This window comes from Leptonychotes weddellii, chromosome 5, assembly GCF_054177405.1.
Source record: "Leptonychotes weddellii isolate Sample4059 chromosome 5, ASM5417740v2, whole genome shotgun sequence".
In the NCBI taxonomy this organism is placed as follows: Eukaryota; Metazoa; Chordata; class Mammalia; order Carnivora; family Phocidae; genus Leptonychotes; species Leptonychotes weddellii.
Window position 1 is genome coordinate 154,588,689 of NC_138373.1, and position 24,597 is coordinate 154,613,285.

The window sequence follows — 24,597 nt, forward strand, 5'->3', positions numbered from 1 at the left end:
GGACACCCCAGCCTCCTGAGGCAGGAACTCCTGTTGCGTAAGCCCCCCAGTTGTGGTATCCCGTTACCGCGGCCCTAACGGACCCAGACGGACACCTGGCAGCCAAACCACCGTCTTCTTTCGTTTCTCCAAGTGGACGTCTTGGTATTTTGGTTTTCTTCAACAACCAAACAGGAAGATAGCTGACACATGGCGCCGGGCCTGTGGTTCCGGGGCCTCCACACAGAGAGGGAGGCCAAAGTCAAGAAGGTATACTTTATTGCGGTACAGATCGCATCGAGGAGAGGACAGGACGCCGGCGGCTCCCCAGGGAGCACACCAGAGACAAGGCGTCCTGCTCTCTACACCTCAGCTTGGCTGCAGGGAAGGGGCGTCTCCCCAGCCGACAGCTGAGGTTCCGGGTGGCAGAGAAGATGGACAGACACAGCCAAGCAGACACATGGATGGGAGGCACGGTCAAGTCGTTTTGCTTCTTGGCTTCAAAATGAAATCAAGCTCCCCCCCACCACCCCGGGGGGCAAGCTCGCCCACCAGCCTGTCAGCTGGGCTTGGGGGCACTGCGGCTACACGAGACACACCAGCATGTGACTCCAAATTTCAGAAACAAAGTTATGGAAATAATAAGAATTTTTATATTTTCCTCCCATCGATGAAAAACGAACAAAAATCCAACATTTTGACTCTAGGCTCTGGGGGAAGGTAGCATCTGACGGTAACGTCAAGTTCTCCCTAGAATTGTCTTCCTCAGCGGCCTGCTGCCTGGCGCTCCGCCACCCCACTTGTCCCTGAGGCCCCAGCCGACGGCAGATGAGGGAGAAAGCTCTGTCTGGGCCGCAGACAGGAGGATGGCCTGCTTCTGCATAAACGGAAAGGCGACGGCAGCCAAAGGCCGCGGCCTTCCTGAGTGGGAACTTCACGGGAAGCTTGCTGGTGAAGGTTTTGGTTGAGATTGGGAAAGAAGAAGGCTGGGTCTGGGAAGCAGGCTCCCAGGTGTTCCGGGGGGCAGGGGTGTGGGGTGGGACCCTGACACCCTGCCACGGGGCAGACTCGACGCATGGGCAGACACTCTGGAGAAGCAGTCCGCCTGGCCCCCGTTCACGTGTGGGGCCCACAGGTGTTGCTGGGGAAACCTGTTTGTGGGGACACCTCGTTGTGCTCCCCAGAACCCGCATCGGCTAACACCCTGGGAAACACAGCAGCCCAGGAACCGGACTCTCTGGAAAAGCCCTCGGCTGAGTGTAGGTGGTGGTGAGGGGAGTGCGGACAGGGGCCTGGCACTCAGCCCTGGGGACACCGTGACTGGCCCTGCTCCTGACCTCGGAGGGAAGAGGACCCTGAGCCCCCGGAGGTGGCGCGGGGATGACAGCTCGAAGGCGAGGCTGCGCCTGAGGGAGGAGGGGAGCGGGCTCTGCAGAAGCAGCTCCGCGCGCTGAGGCTGGAACGGGCCGGCACGCACCACGGAGCCACGAGCACCTAGGTCAGGCGGGTGACGTGGCAGTGGTCGGGCTCGTCCAGGTACAGGGTGCTGAAGACGTCATTGAAGAAGCTCGGGTGGTACCTGCAGGCCCGCTCACAGTCCGGGTTGAAGTTCACCTCCAAGATCTGTGGCTGCATCATTCGCTTCCCTGATGGGACAGCACAAGAACACAGGGCATGTCACGCCCGGGTGGCTGGCCAGGCCTGGCACCAGGCCCCTGGTCCCTTCCCCCCCGAGCTCCCTCCTGCCGCCGCCGCAGCCCGCTGCCCTTCCCACTGGCGCTCCGCCCCAAAGTTCGCTGCCCCTAACGTGCCTCCCACACCAGGTCTCACGGTGAATCTGAGGCAAAGGACCATCTCAGCAGCACTGAGCAGGGCAAGGAACCAGAGATGCCCTCTCTGTCCCCCAGGGGCGGGGGAGGGCTGGATGATGGGCTTTGGGTAAGTGGAGGGGGGCGAGGTTTGGATTATGGGGCAGGCGAGCCCCCTCACCATCTGGACAGTTGTCCCACTTGAGCATGAGGTCGATGGCATACACAGCCCGGGACGAGGGATAGTCGCAGAGGCCCAGGGGCGGTGGCTTGGCACACGCCACTTGGAACAGCTCCGTGAAGGCCTGGAAGATGTCAGCCTGGGGAAGGGACAGGCAGGGTTGGGGGCTGCACGGCTCTGAGGCTGGGACCAGCCCCCAGAGCAGCTCCTTACACGGCCTCACTGCCTCTCCGTGAGCTGCGGCCCCAAACGGCCCACGAGCCCTCCTCCTGCGGCCTTCGTGTCTCCACCCCCGGCCCTCGCCGTCTCCTCTGACACGTGCTAAGCTGCCTGGCTCCTGCCTCGGGGCCCCCAGCTCCCCTCGGCACCAAGGTGCCCAGAGCAGCAGCGGAAGCACTCTAGGATGCGGAGGCCAGCCCGGGTCTCCAGCTGTGTCCCTACTGTCCCCTCAGGTCTGCAATTTCTGGGGCAGGTAGGGCCTATCGCCATCTGGCTGTCCCGACAGTGCTCCCACTCCCCTCCAGAACACCCCACGAGGCCCAGAGGGGGAGGAGGGCTGCAGCACACGCCATCTCCTTCACCGGCCTCGGTGGGAGGAGCAGGACCATCCCAAGGAGGTCAAGACCCCCACCCGCCCAACGCCAGCCCACGAGGGAAGCCCCGGCCTCCACCCAGGACTCACCTGGACGCTCTTCCAGGGAAATTCCGGGTACTGCTTCTCAAACTCAGGGATGAACTCATTACAGTGCACCTGCCACAGACACACGGCCCGTCACGCTCCGCCCGGGGGCCTCCTCGGGGCAGGGAGCGGGGAAGCCTGCCCTGCCTTCACGTGGAGGCTCTGGCACTCACCGGGGCCACATGTCAGCACCCTCAGCCTATCCAGCACCCCCGCCCCTGGGCACAAATGAGAGGCAGGGGACGGAGTCTGAGCTCTGGATCTTACTCTGTGACTCAGGACAAGCAGATTTACTTGTCAGAGCCTCAGTGTGCTCATCTGTGAAATGGGACAATGCTCCCTGTGCAGCACTTATTTACAGGGCTACTGTGAGGCCGGGACAGTGTGCTGGAGGCAGAGCCCAGACCCAGGCCTGAGCTCGCCGCTCAGCACCAGCTCCAAGTGCCTGAGGACGGAAAGATCTCCTCGGGCCAAGACTGCATCTAAAACACACGTGCGCAAGCCAGCCCTAAGCTCAGGCTTCTTCCTGAAAGGCTGAGCCAGGATGGGCTCCCTACGGAGGCCTGATGCTCACATCCTGTTGGCGATGTGTCCCCACACACAGGAGCTTACAGAGAAACGCGACCCTTGGGGTGCCACACTCACAATATGGGGGGAAGCCATTCAGTTCTCTCAGAAACAACTTCCAACCGTGTCCCAGGGCCCTGCTGACGGCTCAGGGTCCTAGGGACCAGCCTCCAACGCGGCCCAGGACAAGCAGCAACAGCCAGGCTGGGCGTGCGTGTGGGTACGGCCACTCTGATGGCTCAGTCCACCCTCGAGGACTGCTGAGACATGGGCACAGCGAGGTGTCCCCGGGAGTGGTCAATGCAGCTCGTTTATTAATGGTGAACACCACAAGTGACGTAAATGTCTACGAACAGGTGAATGACAACACCATCCCACGACAAAGACGCCCCCAGCCACATTTAGCAATAATGACGAATCTATATACGTGATACTCAGCAAAAAAAGAAAACCATAGAAGGATTTGCTCACCTGGATAGCAGTTACACAAAAACATATATATATATAAAACCACCATTTGAATAGCTTTGCGATCAAAAGAATCAAGCCAAAAAATCAAAACACGTCTGGAAACGATAATTACCACCTTCAGAAGAGCGCCCACCTTGTGGGAGGCAGGGGAGAGAAGGCCACCTGCAGGCCTTGGGGTGAGCAGGGTGGGTGAGGGGGTGAGTGGGTGTGCCCTACTTCCCACTGGCCTGAAACAGCCATCAACCAGCCAGCAGGTCAGGGAGGGCTTTTGGGACGACGTGTGAGGCAGCCTCTTTCTCCTCTCCTCCTTCCTCCACCCAGAGCAGGCTCTGCCTCTGCCCGGGCTAGGCCCACCTGTCGCAGGTGCGCTGCTGCCAGCTGGGGTTTGAGGCCCTCACCTCGGAAGGAGCTCTGCCCTGATGTCCCTTTGCCCAAGGTGCCCAGACAGCAGGGGGAGCACGGATCCAGGATCCAGGCAGGGTCATGGGCCAGCAGCAGCAGCCTGCTCCCAGGGGGCCACGTGGCACGCACCCCTGTGCCTCCCCACCCCCACCTGTCCTTGTGCTCGGGGGGTGCCGGACGGAAGGCGGTCTGTGCCTTCAGCGGAGACCTGCCTGGCCCCGACTTGCTGCAGGACCTGGGGAGGCCTCGGGCACCTCAGACAGAGCGTGTGCCTCTCTCAGCTGCGGGGTTGCCGCTTTGAGATTAACCCAGGTACCAGAGGCAGCTCCTCCGAGGGTCCACACAGCCTGCCCAGAAGACAAGCCGATGGGTGTGGGGTCTGGGTCTGTAACTGCCTCCAAGCGAACCTACCTGCTTTAGCACCACTTCCGGGTCATAGTTCATGACGGTGAAATGTTTCTCATAGTCGTCCAGGTCATCGAGTGCGAAGGGCCTGCAGGAGGAGCGCCCAGACACGGGAGGGTCCTGAGCATGGCCGCGTCCCAGTAGGGACGGTGCTCGAGAGACCCTGCCGGACGCCAGTGCCCCCATCGGAGTGAGGGGGTGGCCCTGCGGCCCCTCAGAGCTTAGCTCTGGGAAGACACCTGGGTGGCCCATCACTGCCATCACGATCCGCAGCTGCTGGTGCCCCTTTGACAGTGACAAGCGCTGCTCACGTCCCCACCCGTGGCTGATGCAGGCTGGGTACGAGTTCCCGCCAGGGACCAGATCCGGGCTCAGCGGGACCACCCGCTGGGTGCGTGGTGGAGAAGGAGCTCCAGGACGGGCTTTCTGACCCCAAGATAAAGAGGGGCCCCGTCACCCCCCGCCCCCAGCCAGCCTCCCAATTACCGGTTGGAGAAGCGCAGCCAGAACACGTCATATACGAACAGCCTCAGGGGCTTCACCGACCGCAGAAGCACGACATAGCGGACATCGAACTTGACCGGCCCCACGTCTTCTCGAAGGAACAAGACAGGATTTTCGATGTATTTGGACACGACCTGGAGAACACAGATGCAGGGTTGCAGGCGGCTCTCCCCTCTCCTTGGCCCGGAGGCACCTAACCTCACCCCATCTGCATCCATCCTCCCTGGTGACAGGCTCACGCCTGTGGGCCATCCAAACACAGTCACCACATCCTGGAGAAACAGGCACGCTCCTGCCTGGCCCCCGGAGCCCTTCGCCCTGCCCTTGGCTCCTTCCTTGGTCTTTTCAAACACTGTCTAGGCTGCGGCAAGTTCTGTATCTTCACCTTCACTTTGGCTGAAGGAAAAGATCCCATCAGTTTTTAGGTTTTGAAAACTGCATACAAGTTCTCAGCCGTAATCCCACCAACTCTTCCTCCGCTGCCTGGAATCCGCTCAGCAACCACCCCACTGGCACGCTTTCCCTGACCTCTGCCCAGGGGCTGTGTGTCTTACAACACCCCCACCCCCAACACCGCCCCTGACGTGCCCCATGTCACTACGGCACCGTCTAGGGGCTCCCTGGCCTGGCTGCCTCCCTCCTGCCGGGCGGTCCCGCGTGGTGGAGTGGGGTCTCTGACATCAGACACACCCGGACAGCGCTCGACAAGGGCTCCCCCCGCTCCTGGACAGTTACACAGCCCTCCCCTGCTGGCCAGGACACTGGAAGGAGTCGGGGTCGGGGCTTCAGAGACACCTGTGAGCCGAGTGACCCCGCTCACTGCCAACACCAGGACCCACCCCCATAGGGCCCGACACCCGAGTCCCCTTTTGCCCCCCAGTCTCATCGACCAGCCTGTGTGCCCAGAGCCGCAAGGCCCACCTTGGGGGTGCTCTCGCGGTGCCGGATGATGCTGTGGAGGCTCCTGGTGATGTGGGTGTCCAGGCTGCGGGCCAGGTTCCAGGGTTTGCAGATCCAGTGGTTGTCGTGGCCCCTGAGAGCACATGCGGTCGGCTAGGCTGTGCCCTGTGTCCACCTTCCCGGGACCACGGCAGTCCTAGAAGAGGGGCACCCAACCTCTCCCAGGGAGTAGTGGGAGGTGTCACAGAGGGAACATTAGGGGCTGGACCCTGGGGTACAAGGAAGAATTGCTTGAGCCCAGACGTGGAGACGTCCGTGGTGGTCCCGGCAGTGCCCTGTGCCCACGGCTTCCAGCGCCGCGGCCGGCACAAGTTAGTGCAAAGCCGAGGAGTGGGCCGGGTGGGGCGGGCCAGGCCGTGGGAGGGTGACAGGTGTAGGAGTCCCACCTCGCAGGGCTCCATGGTGAGGGGGGAGAGGGGGGCCCTTACCGCCTCTCCCGCTGCTGGAAGTAGCTAACAAACTGGGGTAACTCGGTGCGGAGATTGAAGGTGCGGGGCAGCCAGGCTGGGCCCTCGGGGCCCCCCGCCCGGCGTGCAATAGAGGCCAGGCAGTCCTTCACCGTCAGCAGGTTCTCGCAGGGGAACTGGTTCAGCAGCACGTTGGGCCTCTCCTGGCTGAGCGTCCTGCAGGGCCGAGGCAAGTGCACACGGCTACAGGGGCGGCGAGGGGCTCTGGGGCCAGTCCCTGGACCCCCGGCCTGGTAGCGGGTACTCACCTGTAGTCCTTGAAGTGGGAGAAGTTGTAGAGAATGTCAGCATCCGCCTCGCTCTGGGTGAAGGTGAAGCGTGGGTGTGTGAGGTGGCTGAACACCAGCTGAATGTCTGTGTAGACCCTATAGGAAGAAGTCGGGCTGAGCTGGGCCCCCACCCGTGCTCCCCACCCTGGGCTGATGTGAGAGAGGATGAGGCTGGGTATAAATTCCACTCTGCAGTCCTAGCTCAGGCCGAGGTTGGAAAGCCCGGGTCAACCTCACCCTCTCTGCCTACCTGCTGAGTGTGGGGCAACTAGGACTCTCCTGACCCCAGGGTCCCCACCTCTAAGATGGGATCACAGCCCAACTCACACTTGTCATTGGGTAACACGGGATAACCTGAGTGTTTCACGGACGCAGGCTTATCTCCCACACAGGAAGGAAACAGGAAGGACTGATAAAACCAGCCTCCCACGGACATGCAAAGAACTCTGCCCTCAGAGAAGGCAGCTGGTGTCCAGGTGCGTGCAGGGGAGTGTGTGGCCAAGACCAGTGCCCTGGACGTGGCCTCGTTCCACACCAGTGCTCGCTGCTGCCTGCCCTGCCCAGTCCTCGCTGGCCCCGGGGCAGAGGTGAGGACAGAGCCCAGAAGCCCATCTGCTGGGGGTGGCCGAGGCAGAAGAAAGTAGGAGGGTGGCCCAGCCCTGGACAGTGGTCCAGGGGAGGAGATGAAGTGGACTGCCAGGGGCAGGACTGTGAACAGGAGGCCAAGACTAAGTGGGCCTCAGTGGGGCCTCTGACCCTGAGGAAGGACAGACTCTGGGCAGTGGGCCTGGGCACCAGGGAGGGCCCCCGGGCTGCCTGGGCTGGGGGGCTGGCCCAGGCTTGGGTAGCCAGAGAGAAGGACTCCCATGGAGGCAAAAGCCAGGCTGGGACCCGCCTCTGAGCCTGCTCCGCATTCAGTGGGCGCAGCACTGCACGCCCACCTCCTCACCTGTACAACGGGGCATCTGGTTCCACCTGGCATCCAGCCTGCCTGGCCTTACCTCACCCGCCAGCCCCCAGCTGCAGACGCCCGGGAACGGCCCCTCCTAGCAGCCCAGCCGCCTCCGCTAGGTGCCCTGCGCATTCACGGTCGGCCCAGGCTTCCTGACCTCAGGAGCAGGCCTGGCTATGTTTTCACCCCAGGACCAGAGGGAACCCCCCCCCGCCACAGCATTCTCTCTGTGATCCTAAGACTCTGCCCCTGGCTTCTGTCACTGCCATGCCATCAGGCAACAGCAGGCTTACTGAGCGCCTCCCTGTGCCGGGCACTGTTCTCGGAGCCATGGGAACTCGGGGGGAGCAAGGAGGCTCATCATGAGCTGAGAAGGGGGCTACGCACTTGAAGACGTGGTCACAGGGATATGCCACCGGACTGATGGCAAGCGGCAGCTTTTCCTTGTTTTCCTCCAAAATGGCCTAGAAGGAAAGCACTGCAGGTAGAAACAGCTTCAAGACAGGGAGCAAGGGAACACCCACCTCCCCAGTCCTGGCGCATCAGGGGGCACCCCCAGGCCCCAGGTACAGCCTTCCAACAGGCACAGCAGTGGCCAGAGCCCTCGGACTACCCCGCCCTGGGATTCTGGGGCTCAAGGCCCCTCATGCTGAGCGACCCATTTGTGTCAAAAGGAGAATGTAAACACTGTTCTAAATCTCAACGCTCTCTCCAAATCACAGGCATCTGAGAAGGTGTCAAGCCTGTCCCGGGAGGGGGCTCGCCAGTCCTAGTGGAGCCCTGAAATGCTGTTCCAAGCGTAAGCCGTGTGGTGGTTTAAAACACACCAACGAACACTGTGACACTCCCTTCGAAAGGCATCTCCCCTTGGGTGTAGGCCGGACCCAAGGAGCTGCTTCTAAGGCACAGACTCAGGGGAGCGGGTGCGCTACTTCAGGGAAGGCCCTGCGGCTTTCTCCGTGCTTTCTCCCAGCTCACGGGCTCGAAGAGAAGTCTGCAGCCCTGCGGAGAGGCCACGTGGGTTAGAACTGAGGCCTCCTGCCGACATAGCCAGCACCACCTTGCCAGGCGTGTGAGTGCGCCAGGCGGAAGCCGATCCTCGGCCCCAGCAAGCCTCAGATGATGCGGTCCAGCTGACAGCCTGGCTACGCTTCGAGAGGGGCTCCGAGTCCAAAGCACCCCCATCTCCTGTTCCACAGAAAGTGGGTGAGATGATCAGTGTTTGCTGTGTTAGGCTGCTGCCTTGGAGTCATTTCTTATCCCGTGATCGCTGACTCATACCAGCGACCCCCGGACCCAGAGCACAGGCCCGAGCTGGATGGGTCAGATGGGGAAAAGCAACCAGGATGCTACGGACAACTAGATTTGGCCTCAACTCCTCTTCCTGGACAGCAGAGGACGTCCCGAGGTAAAAAAACAATAACTAACTTGAATTCCTGAGTGTAAATTCAGTCAGCTGTCCCAGCTCAGGCCCTCCCTGCCCTGTCTGCTAGAACCACCTCAAGATCAGGAACCCTTTGTCCCTAAGCCATTCTTAAGCCTTACTCCTTTGCAGTCACCCATTTACTAAGCAACTACTAGGTGCAACTACTCTACAAGGCTCTGAAACATGCCTTGGACTCAAGATGAGTGATGAGTTTCCTGCACGGATAGTTCAACCACCACTGGCTTAGATGGAATTCATGGCAAAGGGGCCAGGAGGACCCACCACTACGGCCCAGCCTCTCCCAAACCACAGCATTCACAGAACGGCTAACACCCCACGGCGCTTCCCATTCTCACTCGAGCTAACTTGTCCACTCCTTTCCACAGCCCTCCGAGGCACCCAGTGAATGTCTGATGTGCCCGTGTGGGCAGGGAAATTTCAACACGGTGGGGTAAGGCTTGCAGCCTCCGCCCACAGGCTGTCAGGCCCCCTGGTGTTGCGCCCCAGCTCGCCTACCAGCTGTGTGACCTTTGGCAAGTTACTTAACTTCTGTGGTTTCCCCATCCTCAGTAAAATAAAGACAGAAATAGGACCTCAAGTCCTTATGTTATAAAGGACTACCATCAAGCATGCCCATAGGTGCTAACCACAGGCCTCACTCATGGCCTGGTCCCAAACCGGGACCAGCCACTGGGAAGCAGAAGCGGGAGATCAGAGGCAGAGGAGGGGGGCCCGGGAGTGTTCCCTGTTCAGCCCTGCCTGGTCTGCAGTGACTGTGTTCCCAGAAGCTCTACCATCTCCCCTGCCCGGGGCCTCCCAAACCCTGGCTCCCTAATTTGCCAAGAGGCTGCCACAGATGAAAGTGCCTCTTTTGGCCAGAACAGCAACACTAACGATGACGCGACTTGCTGAGGGCCTACTGTGTGCAGGAGAATGCACGGTGCGATGCTTGAATAGCACCTTCACATCCCCGGTGAGGAGGAACAGTACCGCGTTGGGATTCATAACCAAGCCTCGTGGCCCACACTGTGCCCCCCAGTCTTGGCAAAGAGTCCCCCAAAACAAGGAAGAGCAGCACTGACCACCAGCAACCCCAGCTCCAACCCTCCGACGGCATGGGTCCCGGCCTCAGGCCCTGGGGTCCAGGCTCGGCGCTGGCACCCGAGCTGGGCGGCCACTGGCAGCTCCTGCTCACTCCCTGAGCTCTGAGCCCCTTGTCTCTCAGATGCTCCCAAACTCTCTGCTCCCTCCTACAGTAGCCAGTTGGCATTCAATAACACGTGGGGACTAAAGAACGTTCCAGAAGCCACCAGGCCAAAAGGCCCCAAGGTCGGAGGCAGACGGTCACACCTGATAGTGCTCATCTGGCGGCTCGGGCGTGGAGGAGCTGAAGTCCAGCAGGTCGGCAGGGACCCAGGGCAGCAGCATGCACTTCCGGATCAGAGGGTCAGCCTCCCCGTAGGCAAAGTCCCGGGTCACCTCCTCTGCATCAAGACACGTGGCCCATCAGGGGGCAGCAGGAAAGCAGGGCCTGGGCCCATCCTTCAGGGTGGGTGGTTGTGGCACTTACCACCCGTGTCCAGGTCCCGCAGGGGCCACAGCAGCGTGTAGGCCACCTGCTGGGGCATGTAGAAGAAGGGTGCGGTGGCAAAGCTAGGTGTGTCCGAGTGCTGGATGCGCGAGCCGAACTCGTCCATGACGTACCACACCGGCACCTTCTCCTCGGCCGTCTGTGGGCAGAGCACACACAGCAACCCGGGTCCACCGGTCCATCTGCCTGCCCGTTTTGTCGTGCACCCTCCCATCCACCTACCCAAACGATGCCCCATCTATACCTAACTCCCAGAGCCTGGAGTGTCTACCACACGCATCCCAGTCCCCTTAACCTGGGGCCCCTGGGACCATCCTGGGCAGACCAGGACACAGACCAGCAGACTGCACTGTGACTGCTTGTGTGGGACAGGTGCATGGACTAAGGCCCTCAGTCTAGCAGCTACGTGGATGTGTCTGGCAGGGGAGGGCGAGGGGGGCTCCCTGGAGGAGGTGACATCTAAGCTGAGACCACGAGAAACAACTTTGGTCTTCTCCCACACTAAAAGCGGCGAGGGGCTGGAGCCTGAGGGTGGGTCTTGGGAGGCTGGTAGGAGGGATGGCGATGGACACCGAGGACTTGTGCTAAAGGGACACAGCTCTTCAGAGGCCAATGAGGAACCAGAGGGCTTTTGGGGGATGACAGAACATGAAGGCACCAGGAAACAGGCAGCCAGTCATGGGGCCCACGTCTAGGGGTCTGAGAGAGGGTCGTGTCCTGTGAGCTCCAAGGCCCCCAGACACCCGAGTGCCCGGCACCGGCTGGCCCAAGGCAGAGTAACAGGCCCACGATGGAGCCACAGGGAATGAGGGGGCCCCAGGAGAGACGTCTGCTCACTTCTGGGGGGAAAGGCCCCTGGGGCTGGGTCCTGGCTCCCCCGGGCTGCCGCCGCTCACCCCGTGGGCCAGCTGGTAGGTCTGGTTGAACCGCCACATCTCCTCCAGCACCAGGTCCTCGGCCTCGGCGCTGGGCAGCTCGCCGTGGAACTCGATGCCCATCAGGCTGGCCATGCGGTGCAAGAGCCCGGGCACCTGCTGTAGCTGCTGGCGCGCGCGCTCCACACGGCACGTCCAGGCGTGGTCGATGAGGAAGATGCTGCCAACACAGGCCCAGAGCGGGTGTGAGGGGCCCTCAGGGGCTCTGCCCCAGGAGACACGGGGGTGGGGGGAGAAGGGGCCTGCCACTGCAGCCTGGGGAGCTTCCTCTCTTCCAGTGTCTGCAAAAACCAACGGGGTCGGGCGCCTGGGTGGCTCAGTCGGTTGGGCGACTGCCTTCGGCTCAGGTCATGATCCTGGAGTCCGGGATCGAGTCCCGCATCGGGCTCCCTGCTCAGCGGGGGGGTCTGCTTCTCCCTCTGACCCTCCCCCCTCTCATGCTCTCTCTCTCATTCTCTCTCAAATAAATAAATAAAATCTTTAAAAAAAAAAAACAAAACCAACGGGGTCCCTACCTCCTGTCGGGGGGCCGGTACGAGCATCAGAGAGGACAAAACATACAATGTGCTGACTGCACACACCAAGTCCTTGTGTTCTTGGTGATAATCACCATCCATCACTGTCACAGTAAGTGCTTTCAACTGCATTTGGACCTGCTGGGCCGGCCCACGCTCCCACCTCGCTATTGCAGGCCCAGCAGGTGCTCGGCAAAAGCAAAGGTTAAGACAGCGGGAAGCCAGCAGCAGGGAGAAGCGCAAGGAGCTGGCACTGGGGGCTCACTCACGCAGGCCTGGGACTTCGGGGCACTTCCTGGGACACAGCAAGGCCTTTGTGGGAGAGGCTGCAAGTCCCTGCGCATTTGGACCCCTGCGGCCCACATGCCCAGTCCCCCTGGAAGAGCCCGGGGGTGGGGCCACCACAGAGGACCAGGCAGGCACCTGCCCTCCCGCCCCCCAGGGCAGGGCTGCTGGGACACCTTCCAGGGCCCCGCTGGAACGGGAGGCTCCGGACACCCAGGGGTGTGGTTCGCCTGCTGGGCAAAGCGGCCGTCACCTCCGTTCCCCTGGGCATCAGCAAATGCTCCAGTTCTTGGGCTGGGTGGCTAAGTCAGCAGTGTTTATTCCACTGTGCTTCTAGTGCTGTACGTTTGCATACTCAAAACAAATGCAGATTTATTCCTGCCCTCGTGCTTAGAGGTTATGACCATGGGATGCCGGGATGCCTTGCACACAGCCGAGCTTCAAGGCGGGACACCTGGGCGTGACCCTGGACAAATGCTCACGAGGGGTGCTCTACACAGCAGGTGTGGAGAGAGGATGAAGTTGGGGTCTGGCAATCAGGGCAGACTCAAAGCTCTACAGGGAGAAAGGCCCGGGAGGAAATGAAACCAATGCCCGGGGCTCCGAACACAGGACTCCACCCGCATCCTGTCCTGTGCCCGCCTGGTGGAGGGCTATGCCTGAAGGCTGCAGAGGGGCAGTGAGCTCCTTGAGGTGGCTGCTGGGCCTGCGGCCCCAGAGCAGGTACACCGAGCTGACGGTGTGAGGTGAGCCTACAAGTTTCGGAGTCAGAGAGCACGTGGGTGGAGGCGGCTGGCTGGCTACCTGTGTGGCCACTCCCACCCCCTCACAGGGTGCTCTGCACAAGAGGCCGGCCAGTTTCCTCCTCAAGGGTCCCACAAAGTTTGGTAGATGCGCCTGCAGCTCCTCTTGGCCCCTACGAGGCAGGAATCCCAGGGTCCAGTCTTAGCTCTGCCCCGTCTACCCTGTGGCCCCGGTGTCCTCCCCTGAGGAATTAAGCAGACCACACTGCTCACAGGCCGGGCATAAAGCCCTGGGAGAACCTGTCATAGTTTTCAGAGCCTGGGATTCAGTAGGACCAGGGGTAGGTCCTCAGGATAGCCCGGGCTGACGCGCCACACCCGGGCTCTCAGCCAGCCGTGTGACTTTGGGCAGGTCCTCCTTGTCTCATCGGCAAAGTCGGAACGCATCACCCCTCTGCTGTGGGACCCCAGTGATGGTTGGGAGAGGTGTGGGGAGGCTGCTCTCAGGTTTGTCTGAAACATGACTCACGCGGGAGCATCATCGGTATCGGGGCCAACCGGACCGTGGGGCCCAGCTGGAACCTCTGGTGGCCACGAGTGCCTCTCACAAGGGGCTAAGGGACCGGTGCTCGGGACACAGCAAACACGAGGGCCTGCCACGGCTGCTTCTCCCCAGAGGGGCCATCCCTGGCGCAATCTAACAGGGAGCCCACCCTGAGGACCACGGTATGGAACTCGGGTGTCGGGCCTGCAGCTCCTACCTGTTGGGGTCGGCCGCCTGGAGCCCGTTCTCGCTGGTCACGATGACCTTGTAGCAGAGCTCGCCGCCGGGGTTGGGCTGCTTCTTCCTCGCTTCCCGGGCCTCCTCGCCCTCACTCTCCTCCTCCACTTCCTGCACTTGCATTATCCCGAACATCTCCCCGGCATCGAAAACCTGGGGCCACAGCAGGGGTGTTGGCAGGCTCCCGGGGGCCTGAACTCCAGCCCCAAGGAGCGCCACGCCCTGGCCTCAAGGGCCAACGAAACCCCTCAGGGGAGGCAGGACCTATTTAGTACCCAACTACCCATCTTACAGGTGGGGAAACTGAGGCTCCTAGAGATCAGCCAGAACTGCAACCTAACCACGGTCACCAGCTATTGTCCAAAGTCCAGCAGCCCAGGGGGCCTACGCTTAGAAGTGGGGCTGCAGGCATGTGGTGGAGTCCAATCTAGCCTAACTCTGGTCAGGTCAGAGGTGAATCTGGAGGTTGGGATCAACTCCAATTTCACAGGAACAGCCAATCCTACACCAGGGCAGCAGCTGAGGCACCCCAGAAAGAAGGCAGGTGGCCAAGAGCCTCCCACAGCCACCACGCCAGCCAGGCCAAGAAGCGGTTCGGGCCTGCACAACGCATGCTCTGTGGCTGGTCTCAAGTGCTGGGTCAGAAAGATAAGGGCCTTGGTCCTTGAGTTTCCTTGCCAACCACATGCAGCTGGTGAAGACGAGCCAGCATGCCCCCCTCATGCACCCCGTGTCTGCCACCAGTTGGCAGGGGGCCTTAGGGCAGATGCTGGAGCCAGGCGGTGGGGCCTTGGACCGGTCACTGAACCACGCTGTGCCTCAGTTTCCCCATCCCTACAATGGGAACAGCAGAACCGACCTCAGAGGGTTGTGGGAAGGATGAAATGATTAACAGATATCAAAAACTTGGAAGAACCTAAGCTCGGCAAATGCCGTGTAAGCACCTGCCAGCACCATTATGCTTCTGAGACTAGCCTCTCCCCGGGGAAGAAGGCATCCTCCACCTTCCAGGAGAGCAGAGTGTAAATCAATAAAACAGCGCATAGAAAGTCCCTGGCACGAGCAGGGACAACAAAAGCCAGTTCCCCAAAACCCACTTCTCAGGACCCCAACAGAGATGCAAACCAGCCCCCTATGCAGGCACACGCAGCTTTTTTGTGCCAGGCAGGAGGGCTCTCCGGGGTGTGAGGGCGAACTGCTCATGATCTTGCCTAGGGAGCAGGCAGCCGAGCAGCAGTGGAGTAAGGTGGGGCCATGTGGGAGGCCCAGGTCAATGGCGCTGGGGCCAGATGGGAGGTGAGTGTTAAAGTGGGGGAAGATCTGAACACGTGGCTGGGGGTGGCAGTACAAGGACCCCAGGTAGGGGCACAGAAGCTGTGGAACAGGTGGAGCATGCCAGGGTCCTTGGAAGACAAGGGGAGCCGCCTCAAGCCGGATTCCCTAAGCAGTCAGAGCTGGGGTGGGAGGGGGTTGGGGTGCTACCTCCCCTCCAGGACAGAGCTGCTCAGAGGACTGGAATTCACACCCTGGGTTTCAACCCAGAACCCAAATCCCCAAATCATATGGAGGGAGGGGGCACAGTGGGGTAGCCTAAGGCCTGGGGATAGAGGGCCTGCCTTCCCCCAGCTGTGAAAATAGGGTGACCACAATCCCTTCATGGACAGACTGGAAAAGCCCCTAAGGAGGTAACGAAGGGAAGTGGTTTTACAGCTGGGAAGTTCCTGCCGGCAGGGAGAGGTGGAATTTATTTTAAAACACTCCCCATCCTTTCCAATGAAACTGATCTGAGGCAAGACACCAGGGTCATTGGCCTTGCGGGGAGTTGGGAAGGGCCCCATTCCTGTTGGCAGGTGCCCTCCCCCACACCTGGGCCCAGAGCAGCAGTGGCAGGTTTCACTGGGAACAATGGATGTAGGTTTTGGGTCTAGTAAAGTGATGACTCACAGCTCTGCCCATAACCCCTAACGGCAAGGGAAGCTCATGGAAAAATACTGGCGGTCCCCTGGTAGAGCTACAGAAGCCAAGGCAGAGGGGACGCTACATCCAGGGGACTGCTCACCATGTGCCGGCCCTGGCTGATGTCATCTAGGCCTCCCCACCCAATCCCCACTATGACAGTGGGAGCTGGGGCCCTGTTCCACCATCAGGCTTTCCAGATGGGAGACTCCAGCTCAGACGGACCAGTGTTGCCCGAATGAGGATTTCCTGCCTACGGAGGCTGGCTGGGCTAGGGCCAGGGCGTTCCCACATCATGTGCCTTTCACCCAGAATGAGGAGAACCTTCTTATCCTAACAAACTGGGGAGGGGGGTCCCCCAGCACATGCCTGGGACCAGAGCCAAGGGCTCAGGAAACACTGGTGGAAGGGAGGGCAAGTCGTATGGGGAAGGAAATTCACAAGAGGTAGGGATGTAGTGAGTGTCACTGAAATGTCTTTTTTTTATAGTAACTATGTGTTTGGAGCAGGAGGGTATTTGGTGAACCCGGATTTAACACAGAAAACCTGGCTGAGAAAGTGCGGTCTGTCGAGCGGCTAGGCTTGGGTGACTACCTCTTCCTGGCTCTGGGGCTCCACTCCATCACCTGCCCTGGTCTGTCTTGGCCCTGGGGGCAGCCCCCCACCCAAGAAGAGCCTTTTTCCAGTTAACTAAGAAGGCCCCTCTAACTGGCCTGTGAATGTGCTCTGGCTTCAGCACCTGGGCAAACGACCCAAAACCCGGGCCCACTCATCAGCGAGCACCCGTGGGGAGCCCCACTGGAGACCCAGGCTAGAGAAGGCTGGTGGGCAGAAGGGAGCCGTCCCCACAAAAGGGCAGAGAATCTAGAAGCATGTAAACCTTTTTCTTTAGATCTTTTCCGTCTCCCACAACCTCTTTCCTTTCACCTGCAAAATGAGGGTGACCAGGGCTCAAATCAAATGATGACACAAGAAAGAATTCTATGACTCGAACAGCTAAAGCCACACAAACTCATGGGACATCTACTCTCCCTGGAGGAGGCAGTGGCTGAGAGCAAGGAACAGGTTCCCAAGTCTGACAAACTTTGGGAGACTCAGCTGCTCTTCCTGTGACTCACTTTTTTCAACCGCATAATGGGGATGCTAAATCTGTGGGGCTCAGATGTGTGGATAACTCAGTACAGGTCCCGACACACAACAGGAACCGCACACACAGCCCCGGCCCAGCCCTAGGCACTGGTAGAATCGGGGCCACAGGTACTGGGCTCTTGCTGCCACTCTTAGGCCCCGAACTCTAAAAGCTCCTAAACCGCCAAGGAGGCGACGTCTAAGTCGGTCATCATGGCCTTCGTGCTCTTCATCAGCAATCCTCTGTCCGTTTCTCCCGCCGCGTCCACGCCGCGCCCCAACACGGACACACCCCCAGCGCGTCTCCCCCAGGCCTGCCCACCTCGGCAGAGGCTTCTCCCGCCCCGGGACGCGCTTTCTCTACTTCTCCCCCAGACACACTCCCAACCCGTGAGCCCGCGTCCTCCCGGGGGCCGCCAGCCTCCCCCTACAGCGCACCTGGTCCGGCCTCCCCGCGACGCAGCCCAGCGGCTCTCGGCCAGAGGCCCGCCCGCAGCCACACCCTTCCCGGTAGAAGGGTCCAGCGCCGTCCGCGCCCCAGCTTTCCCGGCCCCGCTCTGCACCCCGGTCGTCCCTGCCGGCGCCTCGCCCTCCCGCGTCGCCCTAGCCCGCACCTCGTGCTCCAACTTGTGCAGGAGGCGGCCCCAGTACCGCTCGGGGACCCCGGACGCGCGCAGCGCCAGGCCGTGCAGCGCCGCGAACTCTGCCCGGGCGCGCGCGTCCTCCTCCGGAGTCAGGCCCGGGTCGCCGCGTTCGGCAGGCGGGTTCTCCGACCCCGCGTCGGCGTCCATGGCGCCCACACCAGCGCCAGCGCCGAGTTCCACTCCGCCGCCGCCCGCAGGCCCGGCGCTCCCGACGCGGCCCGCCCGCGCCCGCCCCGCCCTCCTCCCGACCTCCCCGCGGCCCCCGCCCACCGTCCGCCCGCCCGGCGCCGTATCGCCCGAGCCGCCGGGAGCCTAGCTCCGGGAGCCGGACCGGAGCCCGGAGGCCCGGCCAGCCGAGGGACGCGTGCGCAAGTGCGTGAACGCGCGGGCGTGCGCGGGCGTGCGCGGGCGTACGCGGGCGTGCGGCGCGTTGGGGGCTTGGCGCTGCTGGCGTGTGCGCACGCGCGCCGGCTGGGGGCGGTGTTTTCTCTCTCGCGCCGCGGCTTCTCCGGGGGACGCCGGGAGCGAGGCTGTGCAGCATCCACGCTGTCGGAAGCGGAAGGTACTCCACACAGTCTGGAAAAGGAACCTGAGGCTTGGAGATAGGGTTGTTCCCGGCATGGACTCACCTTTGACGCCTTGCAGACCCCGGGGTGGGAGGGGATCTCTGATTCATTTGAACGATTCACCAGATTTAGGTGCTGCAGAGTAGTGGCCCTTCTCAATTTCTGTACATTTGGATTCAAGATGTAAATTTACTCAGTTAAGCCCGGTGGTGTTTCTTATACGTGGAGGTATTGCAAAGGTATTTCTAAGTGCGATTGGCAGAATTTCAAAAATCATGCTTTGAACGTTCTATTTTTTCAAGGTCTTCCGCGTTTCATCGTCGTGTTTGCAACTGTGCAATCGTAATTTGCTAAAAAGCGCAAAGGCTGATTTTTTTTTTTTTAGGTGCTTCCGTTACTGAATACTTTGATTAAAAGTTTTAAATTGTGCTTGGATAAAATGCACCGGTTCCGGGGACTTGTTCAGTGCCACTGGGACACATAACGTTATGCGAAGGTTCACACTGCCAAAGCGCAGTTGGTGAGGGGCACAGGGAAAAAGTTCCTGCCATGCTCAAGTACTTTTTTGTATCTACCATCAGCTTTGTCACGGAAATTTTGTAGTTCAGTTACTCTAATTATGAAAAAAATGTGAATTTTGACGACTATGATTTCTAATTCAATTGATATAATTTACAACTTGTTTGGATGAAATTATTAACCACATCCAATTCCAAGTACATTTCTGCTCCCTGGGGTTCTTTTTTTTTTTTTTAAAGATTTTATTTATTTGACAGAGCAGCGAGAGAGGGAACACAAGCAGGGGGAGTGGGAGCGGGAGAGGAAGGCTTCCCGCCGAGCAGGGAGCCCGATGTGGGGCTCGATCCCAGGACTCTGGGATCACGACCCGAGCCGAAGGCAGACGCTTAACGACTGAGCCACCCAGGCGCCCCCTCCCTGGGGTTCTTAATTTAGTAAGAACCTTGGTCCCTTTTTGCTGAGTCCATTGAACTTTATTTTTTTTTTTAAAGATTTGATTTATTTGACAGAGAGAGACAGCGAGAGGGAACACAAGCAGGGGGAGGGGGAGGGGGAGAGGGAGAAGCAGATTCCTGCTGGGCAGGGAGCCGGATGTGGGAAGGACCCTGGGATCATGACCTAAGCCAAAGGTAGATGCTTAATGACTGAGCCACCCAGGCGCCCCCCCACTGAACTTTATATGAGTATTATTGTTGCAAAAAAAATGCCTTTGGTGTTCAAATTTTTAACTGAATTTAGCTGAGTGGTATTTTTTTTTTTTTTTAAGATTTTATTTATTTGAGAGACAGAGCACAAGCAGGTGGAGGGCAGAGGGAGAGGGAGAAGCAGACTCCACACTGAGCAGGGAGCCCAACGTGGGGCTGGATCCCAGGACTCCAGGATCATGACCTGAGCCGAAGGCAGACACTTAACCAACTGAGCCACCCAGGCGCGCTTAGCTGAGTGGAATTCACAATAAGGTTGGTTTCTTACTTTGTGATGTGATGTGGGCTGGGAGTGAATGGTCAAGAAAGAATTCTTGAGATGTTTTCAGTGCAAAAAGGTGTTTTTATTAAAGCATGGGGATTACCCGTGGGCAGAAGGAGCTGTACTGGGGTTGTGAGGAGCAATTGATTATATACTTTTAAGTTGGGAGGGGAGTTGAGATAAAGGAAGTTTCCATTTCTTTTGCCTTTGTTCTCCTCATCACTTTGGATAGATTTCCAAAAGTTTAATATTGATTCCATTAATTGGATGAAAAAAAAAAAAGAACCATCTCACAACTTTGATACACATTGGCCTCCTCTGTGGAACAGGCCCTCAGCCACTAGAACCAACACACTCACAGTGATGGCTTTGCTTTTCCATAGGAGGACAAGAAAACTGGGAATTAGAAAAATGAGTCAGGGGCGCCTGCATGGCTCAGTCGGTTAAGCAGCTGCTTTCGGCTCCAGTCATGGTCTCGGGGTCCTGGGATCGAGCCCCACTTCCGGCTTCCTGCTCGGTGGGGAGTCTGCTTCTCCCTCTCCCCCTCCCCCTGCTCATGCTCTCTGTCTCTCAAATAAAGAAATAAAATCTTAATAAAAAATTTTAGAAAAATGAGTGAAATGAGTGTAGAAAAAGTCATTTGATCTAAACGAAGTCAATGACTTAAGGAGTGACATGTCAACTCACTTCTGCAGCTGTACGTGTTAACCCATTTCTGGACGCAGCCTTTGAAAATACTAACTTTTGAAATAAATGTGATGCTTCTGAGTCAGAATTGTGTCGTCTGGTGTGACTTGTGGTTCGTGACACCTCTTCAGCCCCCATGGTAGAAGGTCAAAGCCAACAAATATCTTGTGGAAATTTCCAATTTCATAATCGACTTTGAGAAATGGAGATTCAGAACTGAATTTTATTTTATTTTTTATTTTATTTTTTTTAAAGATTTATTTATTTGAGAGAGAGAGAATGAGAGAGAGCAAGCACATGAGAGGGGGGAGGGTCAGAGGGAGAAGCAGACTCCCTGCCGAGCAGGGAGCCCGATGCGGGACTCGATCCCGGGACTCCAAGATCATGACCTGAGCCAAAGGCAGTCGCTTAACCAACTGAGCCACCCAGGCGCCCCAGAACTGAATTTTAAATAAAATGTGGACTCCACTTTTGTAAGTGACTTGCTCCAGAAAAGATGTATTGCCCAGTAAGAACAAAATACAAATAAAAAACTTCTACCATACAAGGGCCAATCTACTGCAGCAAGTGTTCAGACTTGTCTGTATAGCCCAGAGCAGGACCATTCAGCCTCTGTTTCCCACACACATCTCGTGTATACCTACCCTGTAATTGTCCCCAGGGCCTCATGTACCTTGCAGGCTATAGAATAGTGCACAAATCAGGTGGTAGGTAGACAGGGGTGGCGGGACCTCACTGGGAAGATTTAGTACGTAAGGATATTATATCGTAACTCGGTAAGAATTATTATCTACTTCACTGATTTGATCATCATGAATAACAACTATGTGATATTATTTATCATGTATTATAGTCCCCTGCCTATGTAGATAGCATATGTCAAACTTATAATAATTATTTTATTATGAGCAACCATATGTTGCACTAGCTGAAAACCTACTTGTCCTCTCTGACACCTCCATCTTCCTCTCCTCTATATCAGTCTGGGGTTTATCCGCTCCAAGGGACAGTAAATCCAACTGGGACTGGCTTAAGGATAAAGGGTATTTACTGGCTCACACCATGTTATGGACTGAACGTTTGTATCTCCCCAAATTCATATGTTGAAGTCCTAACCCCACAGTGAGACCACATTTGGAGAAAGGGCCTGTGAGGAGGTGATAAAAGTTAAATGAGGTCATAGGAGTGGTGTCCTAATCCGATAAGGCTGATGCCCTTACAAGAAAAGGAATGGATATCAGAACACCGTCTCTGCCAAGTGAGGACACAGTGAGAAGCCAAGGAAGAGAACTCTCACTAAGAACCAAATGAGCTGGCCCCTTGATCTTGGACTTTCCAGCCTCCAGAAAATAAATTCCTGTAGTTTAAGCTATGTGGTCTATGGCATTTTGTTATGGCAGCCAGAACTACTACTAAGATGGGCATTCATGTGGGCTTCAGGTCTGGCTTGATCGAGGGGCACACAAGCATCACAAGGATCCAGCTCTGCTCTTGTGTGCATTGGTTTTCCTCTCTGATAGCCTGTCCCCTTGGAGTCATAAAATAGCTGCAACAGCCCTGGTGTGCTTCCTCTCAGAGGTCACTCCCACTGGGAAAGGGATTCTGAGTGTCTGTTTCTTTTGTAAAATGATTGGGTCCTATGAACATCCCTGACCCATCCCTCTGACAGGGCAGGCCTGTTCTGCATTCTCTTCCCCAAATGCAAACCCAATGGTATCAGGTCTCTACTTGAAATCTCGCATTGGGAGATCTTGAAATCTCCCAGTGCCCAGGAGTAAAAGCTCAGCCCTTCGTGGGGCCTCCAAGGGCCTGCTGGCCTCTCCAACCTCCTCTTAGCATATCCTCTCTCCCTCTTTGAGTCCTGCCACTTGGCCATCTCCAGCCCTTGCAGGGGGTCACGCAGGCTCTGTCTCAGGGGTTGTGCTGTTCCTTCTGCCTGGCAGCCCTTGCCCTCTGCTCCCCTCCTTAATTCCAACTCATTTTTTGGGGTCTCAGCTGAGGTGGTGCCCCCTTAAGGAGCCACTGAATGTGCAATTTGATCAACATCAACTCCTGTCTCTGCTTCCCTCCCCCCCAGGAAAAAAGGAGAGAAAGAGAGAGGAAAAAGGAATTTCTATCCAGAAAATCACAAGCCCAGGGTGACCTTTTGCTTGTAGTAGAAAATGTGTTCTTCATACACCCTGGAGCCTAAACCCAACTTCACCTGTTGCTCAACCCAGGAGGCACCGGTCGGCTTCCAAGCGGGGGAGAGAGCTGCAGGCTGAGGAGGCTGCAGGCTGGTCTCCAGCCTGGCAGCTTCCTAAGGAAATGTGTTCAAACCCACGCTTTCCCTTTGCTATCCTCTAAAATACTGAATGTGCCTACCATGAGAGCTACGTGGTCAAGCAAGAACAGTGCTGCCCATTTCCCCATCATAGTCCCTTCCATCTCCTGGAAGGAGGTCCTTGCGCTGGAGGGCATGTTGGTTACTTCCATGCTTTAGAAAGTTCTTTCCTCACGTGAGTCCACGTTTACGGGAACGATAGATTATTTAGTTCTGCTTGCTTTTGAGATTAAAGATACAATGTGATGTTCTCATGAAGCTTTCATTTCACTCCACTTTGTGATGTTTTGTTTTGTCTTGTTTGGATCTGAACTGTTTTTGTTCCCATCTTCGACACCAACCAATTCTCCACCTCTCTGTGATTCAATTTGATTCTGACAATGTCCACCTGCGATCAGCATAGACCCCACAGGTTAAGGGCTCAGACCTCAAGACAGCACCCCCTTGAGACACCCGACATGTCCCAGGTTGTCAGCTGTGCTTCTCACCAACCTGATATAAATTCAGGGGGTGCCCATGACCTCCTCCTTGGGTCTGGTGATTTGCTAGAATGGCTCACTGAACTCAGGAAAGTGCTTTACTTACCATTACCATTTTATTATAAAGGATACAACTCAGGAACAGCCAGATGGAAGAGATGCATAAGGCAGAGTCTAGGGCACCTGGGTGGGTCAGTCGGTTAAGCGTCTGCCTTCGGCTCAGGTCATGATCCTGGGGTCCTGGGATCGAGTCCCGCGTTGGGTTCCCTGCTCAGCGGGGAGCCTGCTTCTCCCTCTGCCTCTGCTGCTCCTTCTGCTTCTGCACTCTCACTTGTGCTCTCAAATAAATGAATAAAATCTTAAAAAAAAAAAAAAAAGGCAGAGTCTCTGTTGCAAAAAGGGTGTGTACCATCTTCACAGCACCTTCACGCATTCACTGACCTGGAAGCTCCCTGAACCTCGCTTTGTGGGGGTGTTTTATAGAGATTTCATTACGTAACCGCCAATGATTTAATCATTGGCCATAGGTCAGGGGGTGGATCTAGAAGGTCCAATCCTCTTAACTATGCCTTGGTCTTTCTGGGGACCATCCCCACTCTGGAGCTATGGGGACCCAGCCCCCAGTCCTCCATTAGTACCCAAAAGACATCATTCTGGAGACTTCCACGGGTTTTAGAAGCTGTGTGCCATGAACTGGGATAAAGACCAAATACCTATTGCTTATTGTATCAGAGAACGATTTCACATTCCATGACATTCACCCTTTAAAGAATACAATTCCGTGTTTTTGAGTGTGTTCATTCGCAAGGTTGTGTGGTGTGCAAACATCACCGTGGTCTAGCTCCAGAACGTGTCCATCACATGAAAAGGAAACTCTCCACCCCTCCCAGCTTTTGGCAGCCACTGATCCACTTTTGTCTCTAGGGATTTGCCAGTTCTGGATGCTCATAAAAATGGAACCACACAGAATTTGGCTTTTTGAGCATTTTATTTGCAAAGTTCATTCATAATTTAGTGTGGATCAGTAGGTCATTTCTTTACATGGCTGAATACTATCCCATTGTGTGGGTTTCCCACATTTTGTTTGTAGAGAAGCTGATGGACATTTGGGCTGTTTCTACTTTCTAGCTGTTTTTTTCTTTTTTTAAATTAAATAAGTTAATTAATTTTACTTTTTGGCTGTTATGGGTAACACTGCTGTGAACATTCATGTACACATTTTTGTGTCAATATATTTCAGTTTTCTTAGATGTACACACCTAGGCCTGGAATTGCTGGGTCATAGATTAAGTTTACTATTTGAGGACCTGCCAAATTGTTTTTGCACTTCTTTTGTTAAACTTATTCCTAAGTAGGTTATCCTTTTTGATGCTATTGTAAATGGATTTTTTTTTTAAACTAGGCGTCAT

General features: G+C 57.2%; 1 protein-coding gene and 1 long non-coding RNA gene across 6 annotated transcripts; one reads left to right on the forward strand and one right to left on the reverse strand.

Moving 5' to 3' along the window:
- Positions 1-241: 241 nt before the first annotated feature.
- On the reverse strand, positions 242-18,025 carry TTLL12 (tubulin tyrosine ligase like 12). 4 transcript variants are annotated; one of them, XM_081822585.1, is made up of 15 exons: positions 17,919-18,025; positions 13,901-14,073; positions 11,558-11,756; positions 10,641-10,800; positions 10,421-10,554; positions 8,032-8,108; positions 6,672-6,788; positions 6,385-6,579; positions 5,918-6,029; positions 5,687-5,791; positions 4,979-5,130; positions 4,499-4,580; positions 2,651-2,719; positions 1,969-2,107; positions 242-1,625 (listed from the first exon to the last, which is right to left on the reverse strand). In XM_081822585.1, exons 2-15 carry the CDS (start codon positions 14,053-14,055, stop codon positions 1,474-1,476), a joined length of 1,848 nt encoding a protein of 615 aa, XP_081678711.1. In that variant the 5' UTR covers positions 14,056-14,073; positions 17,919-18,025; the 3' UTR covers positions 242-1,473. The 4 variants fall into 4 exon arrangements, with proteins under 4 accessions (XP_081678711.1, XP_081678710.1, XP_006732449.1 ...); XM_081822584.1 differs by lacking the exon at positions 17,919-18,025 and adding an exon at positions 17,619-17,879; XM_006732386.3 differs by lacking the exons at positions 5,687-5,791; positions 17,919-18,025 and adding an exon at positions 17,619-17,878.
- A 44-nt stretch (positions 18,026-18,069) lies between these two features.
- On the forward strand, positions 18,070-24,165 carry LOC145721926 (uncharacterized). Of its 2 annotated transcripts, none has more exons than XR_014145950.1 (3): positions 18,070-18,222; positions 19,516-19,692; positions 22,464-24,165. It is a non-coding gene; the product is annotated as an uncharacterized LOC145721926 (long non-coding RNA). The 2 variants fall into 2 exon arrangements; XR_014145949.1 differs by having other exon boundaries at positions 18,105-18,210; positions 19,500-19,692.
- Positions 24,166-24,597: the final 432 nt, after the last annotated feature.

Excerpts from the sequence above, each read along its gene's own strand:
- TTLL12 (XM_081822584.1), bottom strand. The coding sequence starts at position 17,795 with ATGGACGCCGACGCGGGGTCGGAGAACCCGCCTGCCGAACGCGGCGAC. Across the intron at positions 6,030-6,384 it reads TTCCAGCAGCGGGAGAGGCG|GGGCCACGACAACCACTGGA; the intron begins GTAAGGGCCCCC and ends ATGTGCTCTCAG. Across the intron at positions 2,720-4,498 it reads CGGAAGTGGTGCTAAAGCAG|GTGCACTGTAATGAGTTCAT; the intron begins GTAGGTTCGCTT and ends TGTCTGTGGCAG.